Raw genomic sequence first — 19273 nt, 5'->3', positions numbered from 1 at the left:
TCCTCATTTTTCATCAAGATAGAGTTTCTCTAAGAACCAATCCTACATTCATGCCCAAAGTTATTTCCAGGGTGTCTCTAAATCAAGCTATTCACCTGCCTACATTCTTCCCCAATCCTCAAAATAGGGGGGAGAAGCTACTGCATACTTTGGACATACACAGACAACTACGTTACTACTTGGACAGAACTAAGGCCACCAGAAAGTCTGACCAACTGTTTGTAGCCTATGCTGCTGGAGTACAAGGAAAAGCAATCTCCAAACAAACAATTTCAAAATGGATTGGACATTGCATCAGATTCTTCTATTCTTTCCATGGAAAAGGTGTGCCAGCCAATATTAGGCCACATTCCACCAGAGCTATAGCCACTTCCACAGCTTTCCTAAGAGGAGTGGCAACAAAGGACATTTTAGAAGCTGCTACATGGAGCTCCGTGCATGCATTTACCAAGCACTACAGCCTGCCCTTATATTCCAGATCCCGAGCAGGCTTTGCTTCGGCAGTCCTGCAGGGGATTTTAGCTACACCATCCTTATCTTAGTTCCATCCACCCCCAGCTTGGCTATGGTATTCAACCCATATGTTATGACTGCAGTTGCATTCTTGAAGGACATAGTACAGTTTTGTACCTACCATAAATGTAGATGTCCGATAGATATGCAACTGCAGTCGGATTTTCCCTCCCTCCTACCCCTCTGTATCCTTATTTTTGGGTCCCTACCCCTTTTCCCATTAGCTGGGGGTATTCCTGTGGTGTATCTGTTTATTACTGTTGTGTATGTTTGGGATTATTTTTATCCATTTACCAAATTTAGCCTTCCTAGGAGGGCACCTGGCATCTGGGGCAAGAAACACTGAAGAAGATGGCATCGGCCGATGTCTTTATACTCCAGCCGTTGTGACATCGGAGAGGAGGCGACACCAGCCGACGCCGGACCCAGACTTTGGAATTCGGCCGACCGAGGGCTGCCTGAGGCAGGACAACCCATATGTTATGACTGCAGTTGCATATCTATCGGACATCTACATTTATGGTAGGTACAAAACTGTACTTTGTGGGAATTGAATTGAGGGTATATTACTTCCCCTACCCAAAAGTCAGGTAATACAGCAGTGTTCCTACAGTACTGATCTAAGGTTGTTTGTGGAAATAAATATGCAGTAAGATACCTCCTGCTGCAGGGCATTTATTCTTTTGATCTGCTCATAAGGACATTTTCAACAATTCTTAAGGCAGAAAAGTTCTTAACAAATAGACTACATGGGTAAATGGCATTTAATTGTTGCTAAGTATGTGTAACTTTTATTGCCCTTAGCATTTACTACCCAAAGCATGACACTGTAATTAAAACTTGTGTGACATTTTGATCCATGTGCATACTTGGCAATTCCTGATTGGATTTGGAAAATGGGCTGGATGGGTCATGTGCCTCCTCCTCCTTCGTTTTCCAGCATTATTAGTCCAAGGAAGGAGTTGGGGGAAGACCTTCAACATTGAATTGGTAGTGAATTCTCAGAAAGTCATCAGTTTAGCATCACTGCACTTAATGTTACACCAAAGATCTTTGTACAAGTATTGTTTTTGCCATTATGAACTTGTTAACCTGGTTCAGGTGTTGACACAAGACCTGGATTGTTCTGTCATCTCATTGACTCCTAGTGTTCTTGGGCTTGTCTGTCAAAATCTGTCAGTGAAAGTTGTCAGTCTTCCGAGAATGTAGCTGTGTTTGGTTATGCCTGCACACTTTTTAGCTGTAAAAAGTGATGGAATTATTCACTGTTAAACTTGTAATCAATTTACTGCCAGTTATTTTGGTTGGTGTTTGTATTCTCTAGTAGTGTAACTCTCCATTATTTGAGTAGTAGTTTAACAATTTGATGACTGATGTGGGGCACTGAAAGTTTGTCCTTCAATATTTTAATTTAAGAACTTTAACTTTCCAACATTTTTTTCAAGAAATTCTTGAATGTCAAAAGTTGAAACAGATTTGGATGTGAATAATTATTATTTGGTTAAATCATTTTAAAAAACTGTGGTTGCAGTGTATCATGAGCATGGTAGACCATACTTCCCTGTCCTCAGCAACAGTCTCCTGTGCTCCTTCTGCAGGATTCCCAGGCAAAGCTGAATGATATTATCCAGCTAGTTCAAGGTCTGCCCCAGTGTCTCCTCCCAGTGGCCTGCTTTTGCAGTACTTCCTCTAAAAGGTGCCCAAGCCACCCCAGCTGACTCTTCAGTATGGAGAAACAGTGGCTGTACTCAGAGATCCTCCCAAATTGCTGAATTCCTCTTTCTGCCACAGGAGAGTGAGCCCAGCTGCTTTGTGAAGGAACTTTATTTCTGCTTGGTCTTATTATTTTGTTCACTGTACAAAATTCATGACCATGTATAAGAATAGGGGCATATATTTGACCACTAACCTGAGCGCAATTCTGCTCTTAGTTCCCCACCTCATTCAACACTCTGCAGTAATGCTTTTATTGCAGCAGTCAAGTGGTCTGTCTACTTACTCTCTGTATTGAGACAGACCTAAAGGTATTTACTCTTACAGTTGAGGTGCCACACCATACAAAGAGAAAAAAATCTATTTTGTTTATCAGAGTTTAATAAATTTAATAGTAATACATGAAGTAATTAAAACTGAAGAACTGTACTTTGCTGAAAGGGTACTTTCATTTCCGCTGAAGTGCAACAAGCATTAATAGTATAATACTTCACAGATGCAGCCTACTGTAGTAGAGATTTGACAGGTAGAAGTCATTGCCTTTTAAGAAGAGGTCTACCTTATCCTGTTCATCACCATTGATTTGGTTTCACTTTTGTGTTCAGTTGTACAGCACACTGAGTGCTAATACTTTGGCTGAGGCTACAGTTTTTAATGGCACTGTAAAACTTAATGGGATTTTGTGTACCAGAGGGTTAGCTCTTTTTAGTGAAAAAAGTGCTACACTGTAAGACTGCATGGATTTATTTATTTTTATGTTTATTGTTTAACTGAGATGACGGACTGATCCATTAAAGTACACACAGAGTAGCATGAAGAAGCATGTATTGACATTTGTTGAACAGTGCATTTGGTTTATTGTACTATAGTCTCTAATGAAGCTGGAAGATGAATAGCTTTAGATGATGGTGATAAGGAAAGTGTTTACAGTTTTTTTTTTCTAAGTGTAAAATAAACTTAGAGCTGAAATCTTTGATCTGATGTTGTTAATCTTCGTTCATTCCTTACTGATGGGTTATCGATTCCGTCCTCGGAACTGAGCCGGCCTCATACCAGGCTTGCATCAGCCAAAAACTCTCGAGCCAACATCCTACCCAGAATACTCTGCTTCCTGTTACCCCAGATGTCGTTTGCTGCATTGCTGTACAGCCATGTCAAGCCACTCTCTCTTAGCTAAGTGAACAGTTTTTTGAAGTTTTTCTATTGTTAGTGTTTATAAAGTTTTCAGTGAGTTACTGTCTCTTTACTCCTACCCTATCGCAACTTTAAGACTCTCTCCCGATAGTTTTTTTCCCCTTTATTATCCTTTTCTTACCTTTGAGATAATTCTCCATTACCATTGTTGGTAATCCTCCTTCTCTCCCTTTTTTACCCTTCTGGGTATTTTTCTTAACTTCTTGGTACTGTCATTAGTCTCCCTTCATAACATTGTCGGATAAGAAAAGTAGTGTTGGTTTCAAACAATGTACGGAATGCTGCTGCAAGTTACCGCTTTCTGATGGCCATGATTTATGTGTCTATTGCTTGAATGTCTCCCACCCTTCAGTGGACCCCCACCCCACCCCCCCCACCCCCTTGTGGGATTTGTAGAAATTTTTCAACCAGGACTCTAAATGAAGGAAGAATAAATTAAATTAATTCTGAAAGGCTTCCTTAAAACTCCTTTCTGCGAGGCTGTCTATGGGTCGGAGGGCTCACCCCCTCCTGGTAAACCCGTAAGAGGCGTTCTTCCTCCTCCTCAAGGTCACTGACTTCATCTTCCTTTGGAGATCGCAAGGAGTCGACTCACAAAAAGGTAAAAATTTAGAGTCCGACGCTGCCATCTGTAGTCCTTTTAGCCCCAGCCTCGGCACCGCCCCAGCTGAATGTCCTTCAAGAATGCAACTGCATGGGTTGTCCTGCCTCAGGCAACCCTTCGGTCGGCCGGATTCCAAAGTCTGGGTCCGGCGTCAGCTGATGTCGCCTCCTCCCCGACGTCAGAGCGGCTGGGGTATAAAGGCATCCGCTGACACCATCTTCTTCAGTCTTTCTTGCCGCGCGGTGCCCGAAGCAGAAGCAGTTCGCAAGTGCCGGTCGGTCAGCTCCTGTGTTTTCAGTTACCGAAGTCATTAAAAAGCTAAGTACCCCTTGGGGAACATTTTTCTTGCCTCAGCCGATGTCAGGAAAAATTGAAAAAGTTAATAATTGTTTGTCTTGTGGTAAACAAATACCTCATAAGGACTTCCATTCTTACTGCCTTCCCTGCCTGGGCCCAGACCACGGCGTCTCGGCCTGTGCTGCCTGTGCTTGCTTTAATAAGCGCACTTCAGGCGCCGGGCAGAATTTGCCGAAGACTTTTTTGGCGAAACTTACGCTTATATCATGCCGTCGGAACAACCGACAGCACATATTTCCAAAAAACGTAAGGACCGGGACCGACATCCTCGGCCCGCGTCATCCACCGATACCACGCCTAAGCCCTCCGCGAGTGCATCGGTCTCTTCGGAAGCGGTAATTCTACCGCTCCAGGCCGACGACACCGCTTTAACGCGTACTTCGGTCCCGGAGGTTTCCCCGGTGCTGGTTGTTGATTTTCCTCCCAAAACCGAAGCTCTAGATTTACCTGACACCATACCAGTGGATAAAGTTACCCCTGCACGTGGGGCAGCTAGGCCTCCGGTCTCCATGTCCATCAAGGCCTTCACACGTGCTAAGGCTGCCAGCCAGGCTAAGGCCCATCCTAAATCTTTTTCCCAGGGCCCCTCCTCTGATAAACAGATCATGACTCTAGCTGCAGATCTAATCTCTCTTATCAGAGGTTCTCAGTCGCATCCAGACAGAGGTTCTCAGCTGCCTGCAGATAAAAGGCCTAGAACTGAGCAGACAGATACCCTCTCTTCAGATGAAGCCTCTAGAGATTCAGAGCACTCAGATAACCAGGAAGAATCCTTCCAGGCCTACGAGGACTCTGATGCTGAGGAATCAATTCCTTCTGCCTCTCCTCCAGAGGATATTTCTTTCGGAGAAGTTCTTCACTCCATGAGAGAACATTTCCAGTGGCAGGGTCAGGAATTCTCTGACTCCAGGAAAAGGCTACGTACCTTCCTTAAGTTACCCCAGCACAGACCATTAGCTATTCCTCCAGTGTTGGATGTCTTGGATGATGTATACTCCAGTGCTTCCCCTGATTCTCTCCCTCCTGTTCCTGTCAAGCCAGACAGATATTACAGGGTTCCTGAAACTCATAAGCATCTCTTTAAGGCCCACTCTGTGGATCTAGAAACTATTTCTCAGGGGCCCAAAGGAGTGGCTACTTCCTCGGCCAAAAACCCTTTGCTCGCGGACAGGGAAGCTAGGTCCCTGGAGAGATGGGGCAAAAAAGTTTATACCTCTTCCACCCTTGCCATGAGGTCACTTAACTGTCTTTTTCATATGTTTCAGTACCAGGATTACTTAATGGATGATTTGCAGAAAAAGTTAGCCTCTCCTGAGCCTATAGATAGAAAGGCATTGCAGGATTTGGTTCATAACACTCAGCAGGTTAGCAATCATTTTCTTCAGTGTGGTTATGATGCATTGGAAGCTTCATGTAGGGCAGCTATGACAGGGGCCGTTATACGTAGACATGCTTGGTTGAAAGAACAGCCACTGCCAGACCATGTTAAAGTAAAGCTCCTGGATGCACCTCTGGAAAAACAGAAGCTTTTTGGTGCTAATGCACAGGATGTGTTGAAGTCTATTGAGGAAAAGGCTAAATCAGTACAGACAGTCAAGGATTTCCTCCAGGTTCAGCCACCCAGATTCAGCAGGAATTGGCCTTCAAAGAATTGGTCCTTTCCAGACACTGACAAATTTCAAAGGGGAAAAAACAGGCGTGCTCGAGGTAGAGGGTAATACCGAGGCTCCTACAGGGGCCGCCAATGGCAACCACCAAATCAGAGAAGTGGCGCAGGGAGTTCAGCTGCACCACAGGGACAATCACAATGACTTGACTTTCACACCGCCGACCAAGGCTCAAAGAGAAGCACCTCTAGGCGGAAAATTATCCTTATTCTCAAAGACCTGGCACATTTTAACCAAGGACAAATGGATTCTGGACATAGTAGACAAAGGTTACAGGTTCCACTTCCATACCTTACCAATGAGACAAGGCATGCCAAACCTGCCACAAAATCAAAGGGCAGAGGCACTCATACAAGTTTCAAAGCTGTTACAAATTAAAGCAATAGAAAAGGTTCCTCCTCAGGAACAAAGCCAGGGATTCTATTCAAGACTGTTCCTTGTTCCAAGAAAAGAAAAACAATGGAGGCCTATACTGTACTTGTCCGCTCTAAACACTTTTCTCATTGTGCCAAAATTCAAAATGCTGATGTTACAGCAACTCCTTCCCATGCTGGGCAAGGGGTCTTGGGTGGTTACTCTGGACCTCAAGGAGGCATACCTGCATGTCCCAATCAGACACAGTTGCAGAAGATACCTCAGATTTCTTGCAGGGTCAGAGCATTATCAATTCTCAGCATTACCGTTTGGCTTATCTACTGCACCCAGAGTATTCACGAAATGCCTGGCATTAGTAGTTGCACATTGCAGGCTCCAGGGGATTCAAATATACCCTTACCTGGACGACTGCCTTATACAAGCAGACAGCAAACAAACCTTGATAAGAAACTTGGACTACGTCATTCAGTTACTACAGGCTTTGGGATACACAGTCAACATTCAAAAATCAAGACTATTGCCATCCCAACAGATTATTTTTCTAGGAGCAAAACTGGACACACAATCACAAATGGCTTTCCTCACAGAGGAGAAACAACAGCATTTACCAGATTACTTCAAAAGCCTAGCAAAGCTCACCCAGCTGACCACACGGAAGATCCTGCAGGCCCTGGGATTCATGGCATCTTGCATTCTTCTGATCCCACTGGCAAGACTACACATGAGAAAGCTACAATGGTACCTAAAAAGCTTATGGTCTCAACACAGCCACAATCTAGAAGACGTAATACCACTCATTCCATGCCTGCAAAGGGAATTTTTGTGGTGGGCTCAAGCAAGTCATTTAAACCAAGGCATGTCTTTCAACAAAGCTCTAGCAAGTCAAACCATTACAACAGACGCCTCAGATCATGGATGGGGGGCGCACATGGAGGGCAGATGCATTCAAGGGCAATGGACTCCAAGGGAAATGCATCTGCACATAAATCAAAAAGAGATGTTGGCAGTGATACATGCAATAGAGGCCTTCGGAAAATCACTTCAACAAGGTCATCTACTAATAAGGACAGACAACACCACTGTCATGTGGTATATAAACAAGCAGGGAGGCACTCATTCGTATCCCCTCTGCAGACTAACAATGACTCTTTGGGAAAAGTCCCTGAAACTGAACATCCACTTGCAATCCCAGTTTGTTCCGGGCAAGGACAATGTTCTGGCGGACAGGCTGAGCAGAAATGTCTTGGATCCACACGAATGGATGCTGCATCCACACATTTTCTCACAAATAACAAGTGCATGGGGAAGACCGGACATAGATCTCTTTGCTTCTCACCTCAATCATCACCTGGAGAAGTTCTGCTCAAGGACGCACCATCCTCTTGCCTGGAGAACGGATGCTCTCTCCTTCAGCTGGAATTCCCTAACAATTTATGCATTCCCTCCTCTACCATTACTGACCAAGGTGTTACTGAAGATCAAAGCAGAACAACCAAAAGGAATTTTGATAGCTCCAGACTGGCCAAGGCAGCACTGGTATCCATTGCTACTGAGCATAACTCACACCAAACTGTGGCCCTTGCCTCAATGGCCTCTGCTCCTAACTCAGCACAATTACAGGACTGTTCATCAAAACCTGCAAACATTGCAGCTGACAGCTTGGAGGGTTCCATGACTTTGACCCATATCTCTCTCTCCGAAAAAGTTCAAGAAATCTTGCTGGAAGCCTTCCACCAGAAAAACCTATTCGGCCAAGTGGAAGAGATTCATCATCTGGAATGCCAACAAGGGTCAGGATGCATCAGTAATGAGCATACCACAGATATTAGAATACTTGGCAGAAATGTTTCATAATGGCCTCTCATATTCTTCCATTAAAATTCACGCTTCAGCAATCTCAGCAAGATACAACTGTGACCCACCTGTGTTTTCGCATCCCTTGCTAAGACAGTTTCTAAGAGGGATAAAGAATATCAAACCTCCCAGAAAACCACCAGTACCTGCATGGGACCTCAATTACGTCTTGGAAAAATTAACTCTTCCTCCTTTTGAACCAGCAGCATCTTCAGAAATGCAATTTCTCTCCTGGAAAACGTTTTTCTTGTTGGCAGTTACCTCAGCAAGAAGAGTCTCAGAGATACAGGCCCTCATAGCAGTACCTCCCTTTCTCATTTTTCATCAGGACAGTTTCTCTAAGAACCAATCCTTCATTCATGCCAAAAGTGATATCCAGGGTGTCTCTAAATCAAGCAATTCACCTGCCTACTTTCTTTCCTAATCCTCAAAATAAGGGGGAAAAGCTGCTGCACACTTTGGACATACACAGGCAATTACGCTACTACTTGGACAGAACAAAGACCACCAGGAAGTCTGACCAACTATTTGTAGCCTGTGCTGCTGGAGTGCAAGGAAAGGCAATCTCCAAACAAACAATTTCAAAATGGATTGGACACTGCATCAGATTCTGTTACTCTTTCCATGGAAAAGGTGTGCCAGCCAATATTAGGCCACACTCCACCAGAGCTATAGCCACATCCACAGCCTTTCTAAGAGGAGTGGCTACAAAGGACATTCTAGAGGCTGCTACATGGAGCTCCGTGCATACATTTACCAAACACTACAACCTGCCTTTATACTCCAGATCCCGAGCAGGCTTTGCTTCGGCAGTCCTGCAGGGCATTTTAGCTACACCATCCCTTTCTTAGATCCTACCACCCCCAGCTTGGCTATGGTATTCAACCCATATGTCAGGACTGCAGTTGCATTCTTGAAGGACATAGTACAGTTTTGTACCTACCATAAATGTAGATGTCCGATAGATATGCAACTGCAGTCAGGTTTACCCTCCCTCCTACCCCTCTGCAATTTTCCTTTTGGGTCCATTCCCCCTTTCCTCTATTAGCTGGGGATATCTGTTATGGTGTATCTGTTTATTACTGTTGTGCATGTCTGAAATTTTTTATCCATTCACCAAATTTAGCCTTCCTTGGAGGGCACCTGGCATCTGGGGCAAGAAACACTGAAGAAGATGGTATCGGCGGATGCCTTTATACCCCAGCCGCTCTGACGTCGGGGAGGAGGCGACATCAGCCGACGCCGGACCCAGACTTTGGAATCCGGCCGACCGAATGGCTGCCTGAGGCAGGACAACCCATATGTCAGGACTGCAGTTGCATATCTATCGGACATCTACATTTATGGTAGGTACAAAACTGTACTTTCTTACTCCAGTTATGTCCTCTTTATCACCACCGACATCGGAGTCCCCGGTACAGACACTTACGGCTCCTACAGTTTCGTCGCAGCCTTTATTGCACCGTCTCTACAGATACAGTCTCATTCAGCAGCATTGGTGCAATCTCCTTCGGCTTTGTCCTTGCCAATGCTGTCAATCTCCAGGATACTGTCCTCTACGGTGTAGACACCTTTGGCACCGATATGCTGTTCGGTGCAGTCTTTCGGCACTGTCGTTACCGGTGCAGACACCTTCCTCGACGGCACTGTATTCATCAGTGCAGACATTTGCCACACTGCCCTTTACGATGCAGACACCCTTGACACCTATGGCGCTGCCTTTGTCAGCGCGGATAACCTCGACACCATTCTCTTCGGTGCAAACACTCTCGGTTCCGGGCTCTGCACCACACAAATTAACAAGGACTACGTACTCTCCTTCCTTGGATCCTTTTTTGGAAAGCCAATATAGCCCCTTTTTAGAAAGGCTAGAATCTCCTTCAGGTCTCTCTGAGATCAACCAGGAGCCTCTCTGAACAGGATGTGTTGCGGCTTGTCGACCAGTTGCTTGTGGCCGGGCTCTCTCAACCGTCTAAAGCTATGTTCCCTCTTCCAGGTGACCGTATTTCTCCACAAACTCCAACTTACACTCCTCCTTCGACTTCCAGGGAAGCATCAAAGCCCCTTCCTCCGACAACAGCTTCCCTTCCTTCGACACCAACAGTGGACTTCACTTTGTAGCTGGAGTCGTCCTTGTGGCCCTCGGTGCACTGGGCACCGGGCTCTTCTCAGGCTAGTGGGGGTAGGCATTCTTGGTTCCACACCAATTTTTCATGTGGCACCCTCCAGGAATCCTCCTCCCCTCACACCCCACAGTCCTCTTGAGACTCCTGGTCTGGGGGGTTGGCTTCTGTTGGAGTGGGGTGTGACCCCGGTCCCGAGGTTGTCGTGCTCAGTTCCGGGCTCCCATTCCTCTTTCGGGCGGTCTGGCCTTCCAGGCCATGGAGATGGCGCTTGCCTCCGCTGGCAAACCCTCTCTGTTGGAGTCCTCACCCCCCCCGCCGCAACTGTTGTAAGCCACAACCATTGGACACTGGGCACAAGGGACTCAGGTTTCTCCCCCTCAGGAGATTCCCTCTTTGCAGTTTTTCCCAAAGCTCCCCACTGAGGAAGTTCTTTGCAAGGCTTCATGCAGGAGGAAGCACATGGACTCCACTCAGGAGTCTTTAACTGGAGATATGAACTTTGATGACGAGGAAGGGTCCCCATGGTCACCCTCTGATGAGGTGTCCTGTGGTGACATCCTCGAGATCCTAAGACAGAGGGGCGAATGGAAGTCTTCCAACCCTTCCTCAGAGGAATCCGTATTCCTGCAGGCTTCTCGTGCCCGGCCCCCTACCGCCTGGTTTACCCCACCAGCCGATGATATTGTCCAGCTCATCGTCCAGCGTGCATGGAAGGTTCCTGACACCTTGGAAAGCTATACCTCGGAGGCCTGACAAGATTTTATCTCCCCCTACTGAGCAATCCCCATTGTCAAAAGGTCTTACAATTGATGCCATGGTGGTGGCGGCCGCAACCAAAAAAGACTTGGCAGAAGAGAGACAGACTGTCCATCCACCCAACAAGGAGTCCCAGGTGATAGACTCGGGAGGTGTGTGTTTGCTTCATCATCCTTTGCCGTAAGGTCCTTGAACTACTTGGAACACTTTACAAGGCTCCAGAGGGACCTTATCAACCAACTCTCTGCAACCTTGGCAGGAGTTGTTTCTGATGAGGTGCGCAACAACGTAGCTTCTCAGATAGTGACCCTAGAATCGATATCTAATTTTTCCATGCACCTTATTTCACACGCAATGGAAGGAGCGGATAGAGCGGCAGGCACAGGTATAGTCACGAGACGTCGTGCCTGAATGCGCCTTTGTGACTTTGTGGACTCCTTTAAGGCTTCCTTTATGAACGCCCCCTACTGAGGCCACTTCATTGTTTGGCCCTATGGTTAAAGATACACTGACAAGGTGCGAACAAGATGGCAAGACCCTGTCTGCTGTTGGTGTCTGACACTCCACCCCTCAATGATTCTACTCCAGAAGTCAGAGGAGCAGGAAGATGTGGCACAGAAAATCACAGGGTGCTTTCCGTGACACACGTGCAGAGTTCTCCCCTAGAGGCAGAGGGGGAAACTCCAATGGAAGACTCCCCTTTCAGGGCAGGGGAGGTCCGCGAAACTGGGGTTCCAGAGTTTCTTTCTCTGAGCAACCCCACCAGCGCTCCTGAAGCATTGTCTGACTGCTCACCTCTGGAAGCGGTCAGGGATCGTTTTTCCTTGTACCCCACTGCTTGGTGAGCCATAACCACCGATTCTTGGGTACAACAGATAATATCCAGAGACTATCGCATCCCCTTCCATCTCTGTCCCACTTCACCCAGAGACTTGCCGAATGTCCCACCCAGTCAAAGGGAAGCAGCAGCATACGAAGTCCGAAAGCTGCCACAAAAAAAAAGAGTCATCCAAACTGTCCTCCCAGACCAGATAGGATCCGTTTTTTACTCATGGTTCTTTTTAGTGCCAAAAGAGACGGGACTGGAGACCAATTCTGGATCTCAGCACACTAAACAAATTTGTAAAAAACAGAGAAATTCTAGATGGTCACGGTTCAGTCTATCCTTCCTCTTCTGGAAGAAGACGATTGGATGTGCTCTGCAGATCTTCAAGACGCGTATTACCATATAAAAATGGACAAGCGCTGAAGAAGATACCTCTGCTTCCGCATAGGGGCCAGTCACTACCAATTTCGAGCACTGCCCTTCAGTCTCTCTACAGGCTCCAGAGTGTTCACCAAATGCATGACAGTGGTCATCGCTCACCTGCAACTTCAATGATTCCAGGCGTTTCCATACCTAGACAATTGGCTCCTTACTGCTCCCACCAAGCGTCTACTGGAAAAAGCCCTAGACTACACTCTTCTCACAGCTCAGTGCCTGGGAATCACTAAAAACTGGGAGATGTCCAACACGACCCCTGCACAATCTTTAGAATTCATCGGGGTATTGTTAGACAGGAGGAATTGCACAGCATTTCTTCCGGATCACAGACTTCAGAGAATAAGACAACAGGTTCAGCCACTAATCTGTCACCACAAATCCTCTGCTTGGTCTGTACTCCAACTGTTGGGGTCAATGGCAGCCTCGATCACCATTGTTCCTCTGGCCAGATTCCACATGAGACTTCTTCAGTGGCTACTTCTCACTCAGTAGTGCACTCTACAACATCCTTTTTTTCAGATAAGTGTAACTCAGAGATGCAAGCAGGATATGCTCTGTTGGACATCTCGAAACCCCCAACAATGGTCTCACCCCTTCAGCCCTCATCAGCCAAAAGCCACGGTGACCACAGATGTCTCCCTGATGAGGTGGGAGGGGCTATGTCAGGGAAACTCGGTCCAAGACACCTGGTCGGAGACAGAGGCCCATTTGCATGTCAGTGTCCTGGAACTGAGGGTGGAGCTATTAGCGTTGCAAGCATTCCACTCGATCCTTCCATCAGGGACTGTTGCGGTTCATTCAGACAACATGTCAGTGGTCTGGTACATCAGCAAGCAAGGGGGCACCAGATCTTATCCATTATGCCGAAAGGCCTTGAGAATATGGCAGTGGGCGATAGCTTCCAACCCCTTTCTAATTGTAACGCACATTCTCGGGAGCTCCAGTGTGATAGTGGACAAATTGAGCAGGTGCATTCTACAACCTCACAAGTGGTCTCTCAATCCTGTGATAGCGGCAAAAAGTTTCAAATGCTGGGGCCAGCCTTGCTGCGATCTATTCATCTCCCCAATCAAGTACAAGTGCAGCAACTATTTTGCCCTGACCCCCCCCCCTCGGGGACATCACAGAGAGATGCTTTAGTCCACGCTTGGCCTTCGGGTCTGCTTTATGCTTATCCTCCTCTACCCTTCATCTCCCAATTTCTGAAGAAAGCACAGCAGTTGAAGAGTAAAGTGATCCTCATTGCTCCATATTGGCTTTGATAAGTTTAGTTCCCCTTCCTCTGGCCTCGTCTGCTAAATCGACCATGGATTCTCAATCCATCCCCAACGTTGATCTCCCATCTGCAGGGTCTGGCTCACCCCAGTCTAACAAACCTGAAGCTGACAGCTTGGTTTCTCCACTTCCTATGATTGCCAGGCAGGATAACCTCTCTTCCCCGGTGAGCAATATTCTTATTGCATCTCATAAATCATCCATCAGGCTAATCTATCTCAGCAAATGGAAAAGGTTTACATTATGGGCAGTTAACAAACAACTGGACCCCTTGTCAGCCCCAGTTTCAGTGGTATTAGATTACTTATCAGATCTTTTTCAGTCTGGGGTGTCAGCCTCTACTATTTGTGTTCATTTAGCTGCCATTTCTAATTTCCACATTGGCTTTCAGGACTCTTCACTCATGTCATACAGACTCTGTAAGACTTTCTTGAAGGGTGTTTTTCACCTAAAACCTCCCTTTAGAGAACCAGTACAACCTTGGGATTTGGCCTTGGTTCTACAAGCCCTAACAGCTGCCCCCTTTGAACTTGCGTCTTCATGTGATTTAAAGTACCTCTCTTGGAAAACTTTGTTTCTGGTTGCAATCACGTTGAGCAGACATCTGTCAGAGCTTCAAGCCTTATGTATCAAATGTCCCTACCTTATTTTCCATAAGGATAGAGTGTCACTGAGATTCTTCCTTTTTACCGAAAGTGGTATCAGAATGGTCCGTCAACCAGACTATTGACCTCCCAGTATTTTTTCCTAATCATTCTAACAAGGGAGAGTATTGCCTTCACTCCCGAGATGTTCACAGGCAAATACGATTTTATCTGGACAGAACAAAATCTACCCGTAAATCAGACCAACTATTTCTGGCCTTTTCTGGACCAAGGCTAGGTCATCCTGTCTCTAAAGTTACATTGGCGTCATGGTTGAGAAATTGCATTACCTTCATCTGCAACAAGAAAAGCATCACCTTGCCTCACAAAGTGAAAACCCATTCTACAAGGTCTATGGCAACTTCAGCAGCTTTACATGCTAGGGCTTCCCTCAGTGACATTTACTCATCTGTGACTTAGGCCAAACCCCATACTTTTATCCTTCATTACAAATTGGATTTGGCCTCCAGAGGAAGAGCTTCTTTTGGTTCCATGGTGCTCAGGAATGTCCTTCCATGAGGGCTGCCCAGGGATACAGGTAGCTGGGGACTCTGTCCCATCAGTAAGGAATGAACGAAGATTAACAGCATTAGATGAAGAAGTCATGTCTTACCATAACGTTCCATCTGTGTTGTTGATCTTCGTCCATTCATTACTCCCCACCCTCTGTCCCCCTCTGAAGGTTCCTGGTTGATCTCATATGCTCCTTCTTTCCATTATTGTAGGTCTGTTATGACCAGAGGTAGCCTCTACTTTTGTCTATTAACTTGCAAACTCGATCTGAGGTAACGGGGAGCAGAGCATTCTGCGTAGGATCTTGGCTCAAGAGTTTTTGGCTGACGCGAGCTTGGTATGAGGCTGGCTTGGTTCCGAGGACGGAACCGATAGCCCATCAGTAATGAATAAACGAAGATCAACAACACAGATGGAACGTTATGGTAAGACATAACTTTTTTTTTCCTTGATCTTTCTGGATCATTCATTCTAGTGTTTTGGACCAAGGATTCTGAATGTACAGTTAGTGGATTTACATGAGTTGTGAGGTCTGCATCCAAGCTGAGATTAGAAGATACTTTTTGATGGGGCTTTATTTGCTAGTAGTAGGAAATGGCCAGATTTCAGGAGTTTAAAATTGAGTTAGTAGTAGATCTGAATGTTCAAGTAACTTGTGTGCCTGAAAATGTTGTCCGCCCTAGATATTAACTGCACATTTGATTAAGTGCAAGGGCACTTTAATAGATTGCTGTGTAGTTAATTATCGACCACATAGGTCATAAGTGTGAGCCCAAGTAATTTATTGGAGCTGTAACTAATTTTCATGTGCCACATCCTACCATGATTTGAGTTGCATGTTAGGTCTTTAGTGATAGGCTGCTGTACTGGGCACATAAACTTTAGAATGTAGTTGATCCCATGTTTAGGTGTTTCTTGACCATAATGGCAGTTGTATCTGATGTATTTTTGCTGTAGACTTTTTGTGAATGCTTTAGATATGCAGTACAGATTGTAAGGTTGGTTCTGGTTTAATGAAAATCTAGGATTAAAAGTGACTGAGAAAACGTAGAGATTTTACTGTATCGTCACTTGTGACTAAGACTTGTCTCTTCTTGAAGTCAACTCTACTAAATTATGTATTTTGTGTAGTGTTGATTTAAGCAGGTCTAATTTATTTCACAATTTATTTAAACTTAAAATGACCTGATGAGGGTTGTCATGTTAACGGGATTTCTTTTTTCATTGTGCCTCCATTTTTTTTCCCTTGCAATGTAGTTTTTGTCCCTGTAATACAACATAACTCCTCTTGGCTTCTCATTTTTATGTCTAGATTACTGAATTCCTCTTGCTTTGTTTATTTCCCTTTTTTAACTATCCCTAAAGAATTTTGTTAGCCCATGCAACAACTCTCTACCTGTGTTATGTTATTTTCTACGACTATACTTGTAAAGAATATGTATACTAAGTGTGTTTAAAGTTTAATTTGAGTCTTAATAGTCAAAAATCCTTTTTTAAATTTGTTTATAAAATTTCTTTATTGTATCTGGAGCTTTTTTCCCCGGGCCTCCGCTGAAAATGGACATATATCCAGTCGGACTTTCCCGGTCAACAAATGTAAAATAAAATAAATAACCTGGACTGCATAATTTTGGGCATTTTTGTCCCTGCATCCATTTACATTGGTTGCTTTTTTGAGTCCCTGTTGACTTGGACTGGTGCTGGAGATGGAATTAATACAAAATCAGAGTCAGTGAAGAAAATATAAAGCGTAAACTGCTTAACCGCTTTTCGTGGTACTTGAAACTTCCAACAGAAAGCGGCTCAAGTACAGTCATTGCCTTTCAGTTGTGGTTCATAATACCTTTATCCTCCGTCCCTCACAGTGACCGGGTAAAAAGTGAAGATGACTCATTCATTTAGCTGTTGTCCTTTTTCATCTGAGACTGGTGTTTTATACTTTAGATTTGGCTTGACAGATTTCTATCAGCTTTCCAGTACCAAAGATCTACAGTAGGTCTAACAAGTAGAGACTGATTCCTGTACAGTAATGTGAACTTTCAAATGAAACGCTTGATGCAGTCGTTAACTCTTGATGTCTGTTAGGTAATGGAGTAAGTGCTTTATTGGCGACTGATGCTTTTGTGTGGGAAATACAGTCTTAAACAAGGTACATGGTAGGATAATTAAAGTTGTCAATTTTATTTAGATGTATGTTTTAAGTTAGGTTAGGAGTTTTAATATTTATACTGATAATGCATATTTTACATGGCTAAGCAGTTATTAGCTAGCAAATCAAATGGAGTTGCGTACACAATTCCTGCTGCCTAGTATAAGCTACTTGTTTTTGAATGTCTGAGTTTGTCACTGCTCTAAGAATTGCATGTCTGTTTGTGTATGTACAATACAATTTAGAGGTAATAGTCACTGTAGGAATGTGACAGATCTGACTATCTGTTTGTAACTTTACATAGAAATCTATAAAAATGAAACATTATAGTTCCATTTAATGTCTTTGTTTTTTATTTGCTAGAACAAAACTATAGCGAGTCCCGTTACCACTTTTTACACTCTTCGGATGGAGAAGGCTGTGCGAATATGCTTGTTGAATATTCAACAGTCAAGGGGTATCGCAGTGAGGTGGATATATTTGTGGCTCAAGCAGTTTTGCAGTAAGTGCTACATAAAGTATTGTGTCTTTGTGTGTGTGTGTGTGTGTGTGTGTGTGTGTGTGTGTGTGTGTGTGTGTGTGTGTGTGTGTGTGTGTTAATGAACTATCCTGGAAAATATGGCAACATACAGTTATTTGGTCTATGCCATTGCTGTTACTTATTTGAGTTTATTTAGTTCTCACTTCAGAAGATCAAGTGCAAGTGTCGAAATAAAAAGAGGCTTATTTTTCTAGGTCCATTTTGCCCTTGTGCCTGCTGACCATCATCCCCCCGCCCCTTACTGGACTGAGCCCATTTGTTCCCAGTGTTACCTACCAGATGTATGAAGGTGAGAGATGTCTGGGAGTGGGGTGGGGATCACACAGGCAGCTAGGGTGCATTGTGTCCTTGCCAGCTGTGAAGACATTCGTACTGGCACTAACCCTACTCCTTACCATTGAGTGGGGGTGGGTGGGGAATGAGCTACCTTTGTCAACGCAGAAGCTCACAATGCCTTCCCTTTGCAAGTTTATGCTGCAGTGCACTCACTTTGAAAGCCACTACCTGGCAGAAGCTTGATAAGCTGAAAGCCCTCCCCTAGGACCCACATTTACATCACCACCTCTTTTCTGAATGATTGTGGTAGTACATATCCTGCTCCTTCCTGCCCTACCCCACCCCAGGATGGGCATGTCCATCCTTGCCTGTCAGATCCATCAAGTGACCATGCTTCCAGTTTAACTTGGAATCTGATGATGTCAATTTTCATTCTATTCTCAACTGATAGGTTCAGATCTAATCCCTCGGATGCAAATCCCTCGGATGCAGCTGTGCCATTGCTAAAGCTTGTGGCTACCAAAAACTCTTGAGCTTCTCCCTTCCGCATAATGCACCAACCCAAAGTTGCGTCCAATTTCATTTGCCGCTTTTCACGAAAGACGTGGTTGAGCTAGCTCTCAAGCTGTAGTAGATAAGTGAATATTTGTTTCTTCTAAACTCTGGTATTTCCCATTATTTCCTAATATTCCACCTTTTTCTCATTCCCTTTAATGAAAAAGTAATTCTTCTGTTACCATATTTGGTATTTTATCCTTGGTTTTAACTGTTGTACAGTATTGTACTTCTGTAATTGCTATCATTAGTTTTTCTTCTCTCTCTACGCTTTGGTATAGTCTGTTATTACCATTGCTGGTAGTTTGCTTCTTCCTACCGTCTTTCTACATAACAAAAAAAAAAAAAAACTGTTCTTACTTGCATTATAATAGTCATTTCAAACAAACAAAGTTAAGAAAAAAGGCCTGCTGGATTAAAAGTGTGCTAAGTGTGGGCCCAAGCTTCCTATGCCCACACTTTGTGTGTGTACTGCCTTGGCCCATTATACTTACAGGAGGACTGTTGTATATGTCATGGCTTCAATCCCAGGGCCTTCGTTGAGAGAAAAAAACAAAACTTATTTTAAAATGTTTGCTTCCATCTGCTTTTGGAAAGGCAATATCTGTGGTTCAGTCACCCAAAAGTAAAGAGCTTGAAGCCACCTTCTCTGAAACCATCCACCCTGGTTTAGGAGCCGTCAAAGAAAAAACCCAACTGGAATCTGATCAGATTCAAATGTTCTTCGCCCTTGGATCTGAGAAGGAAGCCATTGGATCAGACTGCCTCCAGTCCTGTAGCACTTTCCAGGAAAAGATACCTGCCATCTATTGACCCGGTTCCTTTAAGGGTGCCCTCGCCCTTTTTGGAATATCACTGGTCCAGGTCCCCCTCTGTTGTTTCTACTCAGCCTTCTTG

The 19273-nt window shown here is 44.7% G+C and overlaps 1 protein-coding gene across 1 annotated transcript in view; it reads left to right on the top strand.

Annotated features, from left to right (window-relative positions):
- Positions 1 to 17510, top strand: part of GET4 (guided entry of tail-anchored proteins factor 4) — a 419684-nt gene extending 402174 nt beyond the window's left edge. The window contains exon 5 of the mRNA XM_044089678.1: positions 17368 to 17510. Coding sequence (XP_043945613.1) covers positions 17368 to 17510 — 143 coding nt within the window. The remainder of the gene's footprint in view (positions 1 to 17367) is intronic.
- Positions 17511 to 19273: the final 1763 nt, after the last annotated feature.

Source organism: Protopterus annectens, chromosome 12.part0 (assembly GCF_019279795.1).
Source record: "Protopterus annectens isolate FY-2018-M chromosome 12.part0, PAN1.0, whole genome shotgun sequence".
NCBI lineage: Eukaryota > Metazoa > Chordata > Ceratodontiformes > Protopteridae > Protopterus > Protopterus annectens.
The sequence above is the reverse complement of the archived record's forward strand: the minus strand, read 5'-3'. Positions and strand labels throughout refer to the sequence as shown.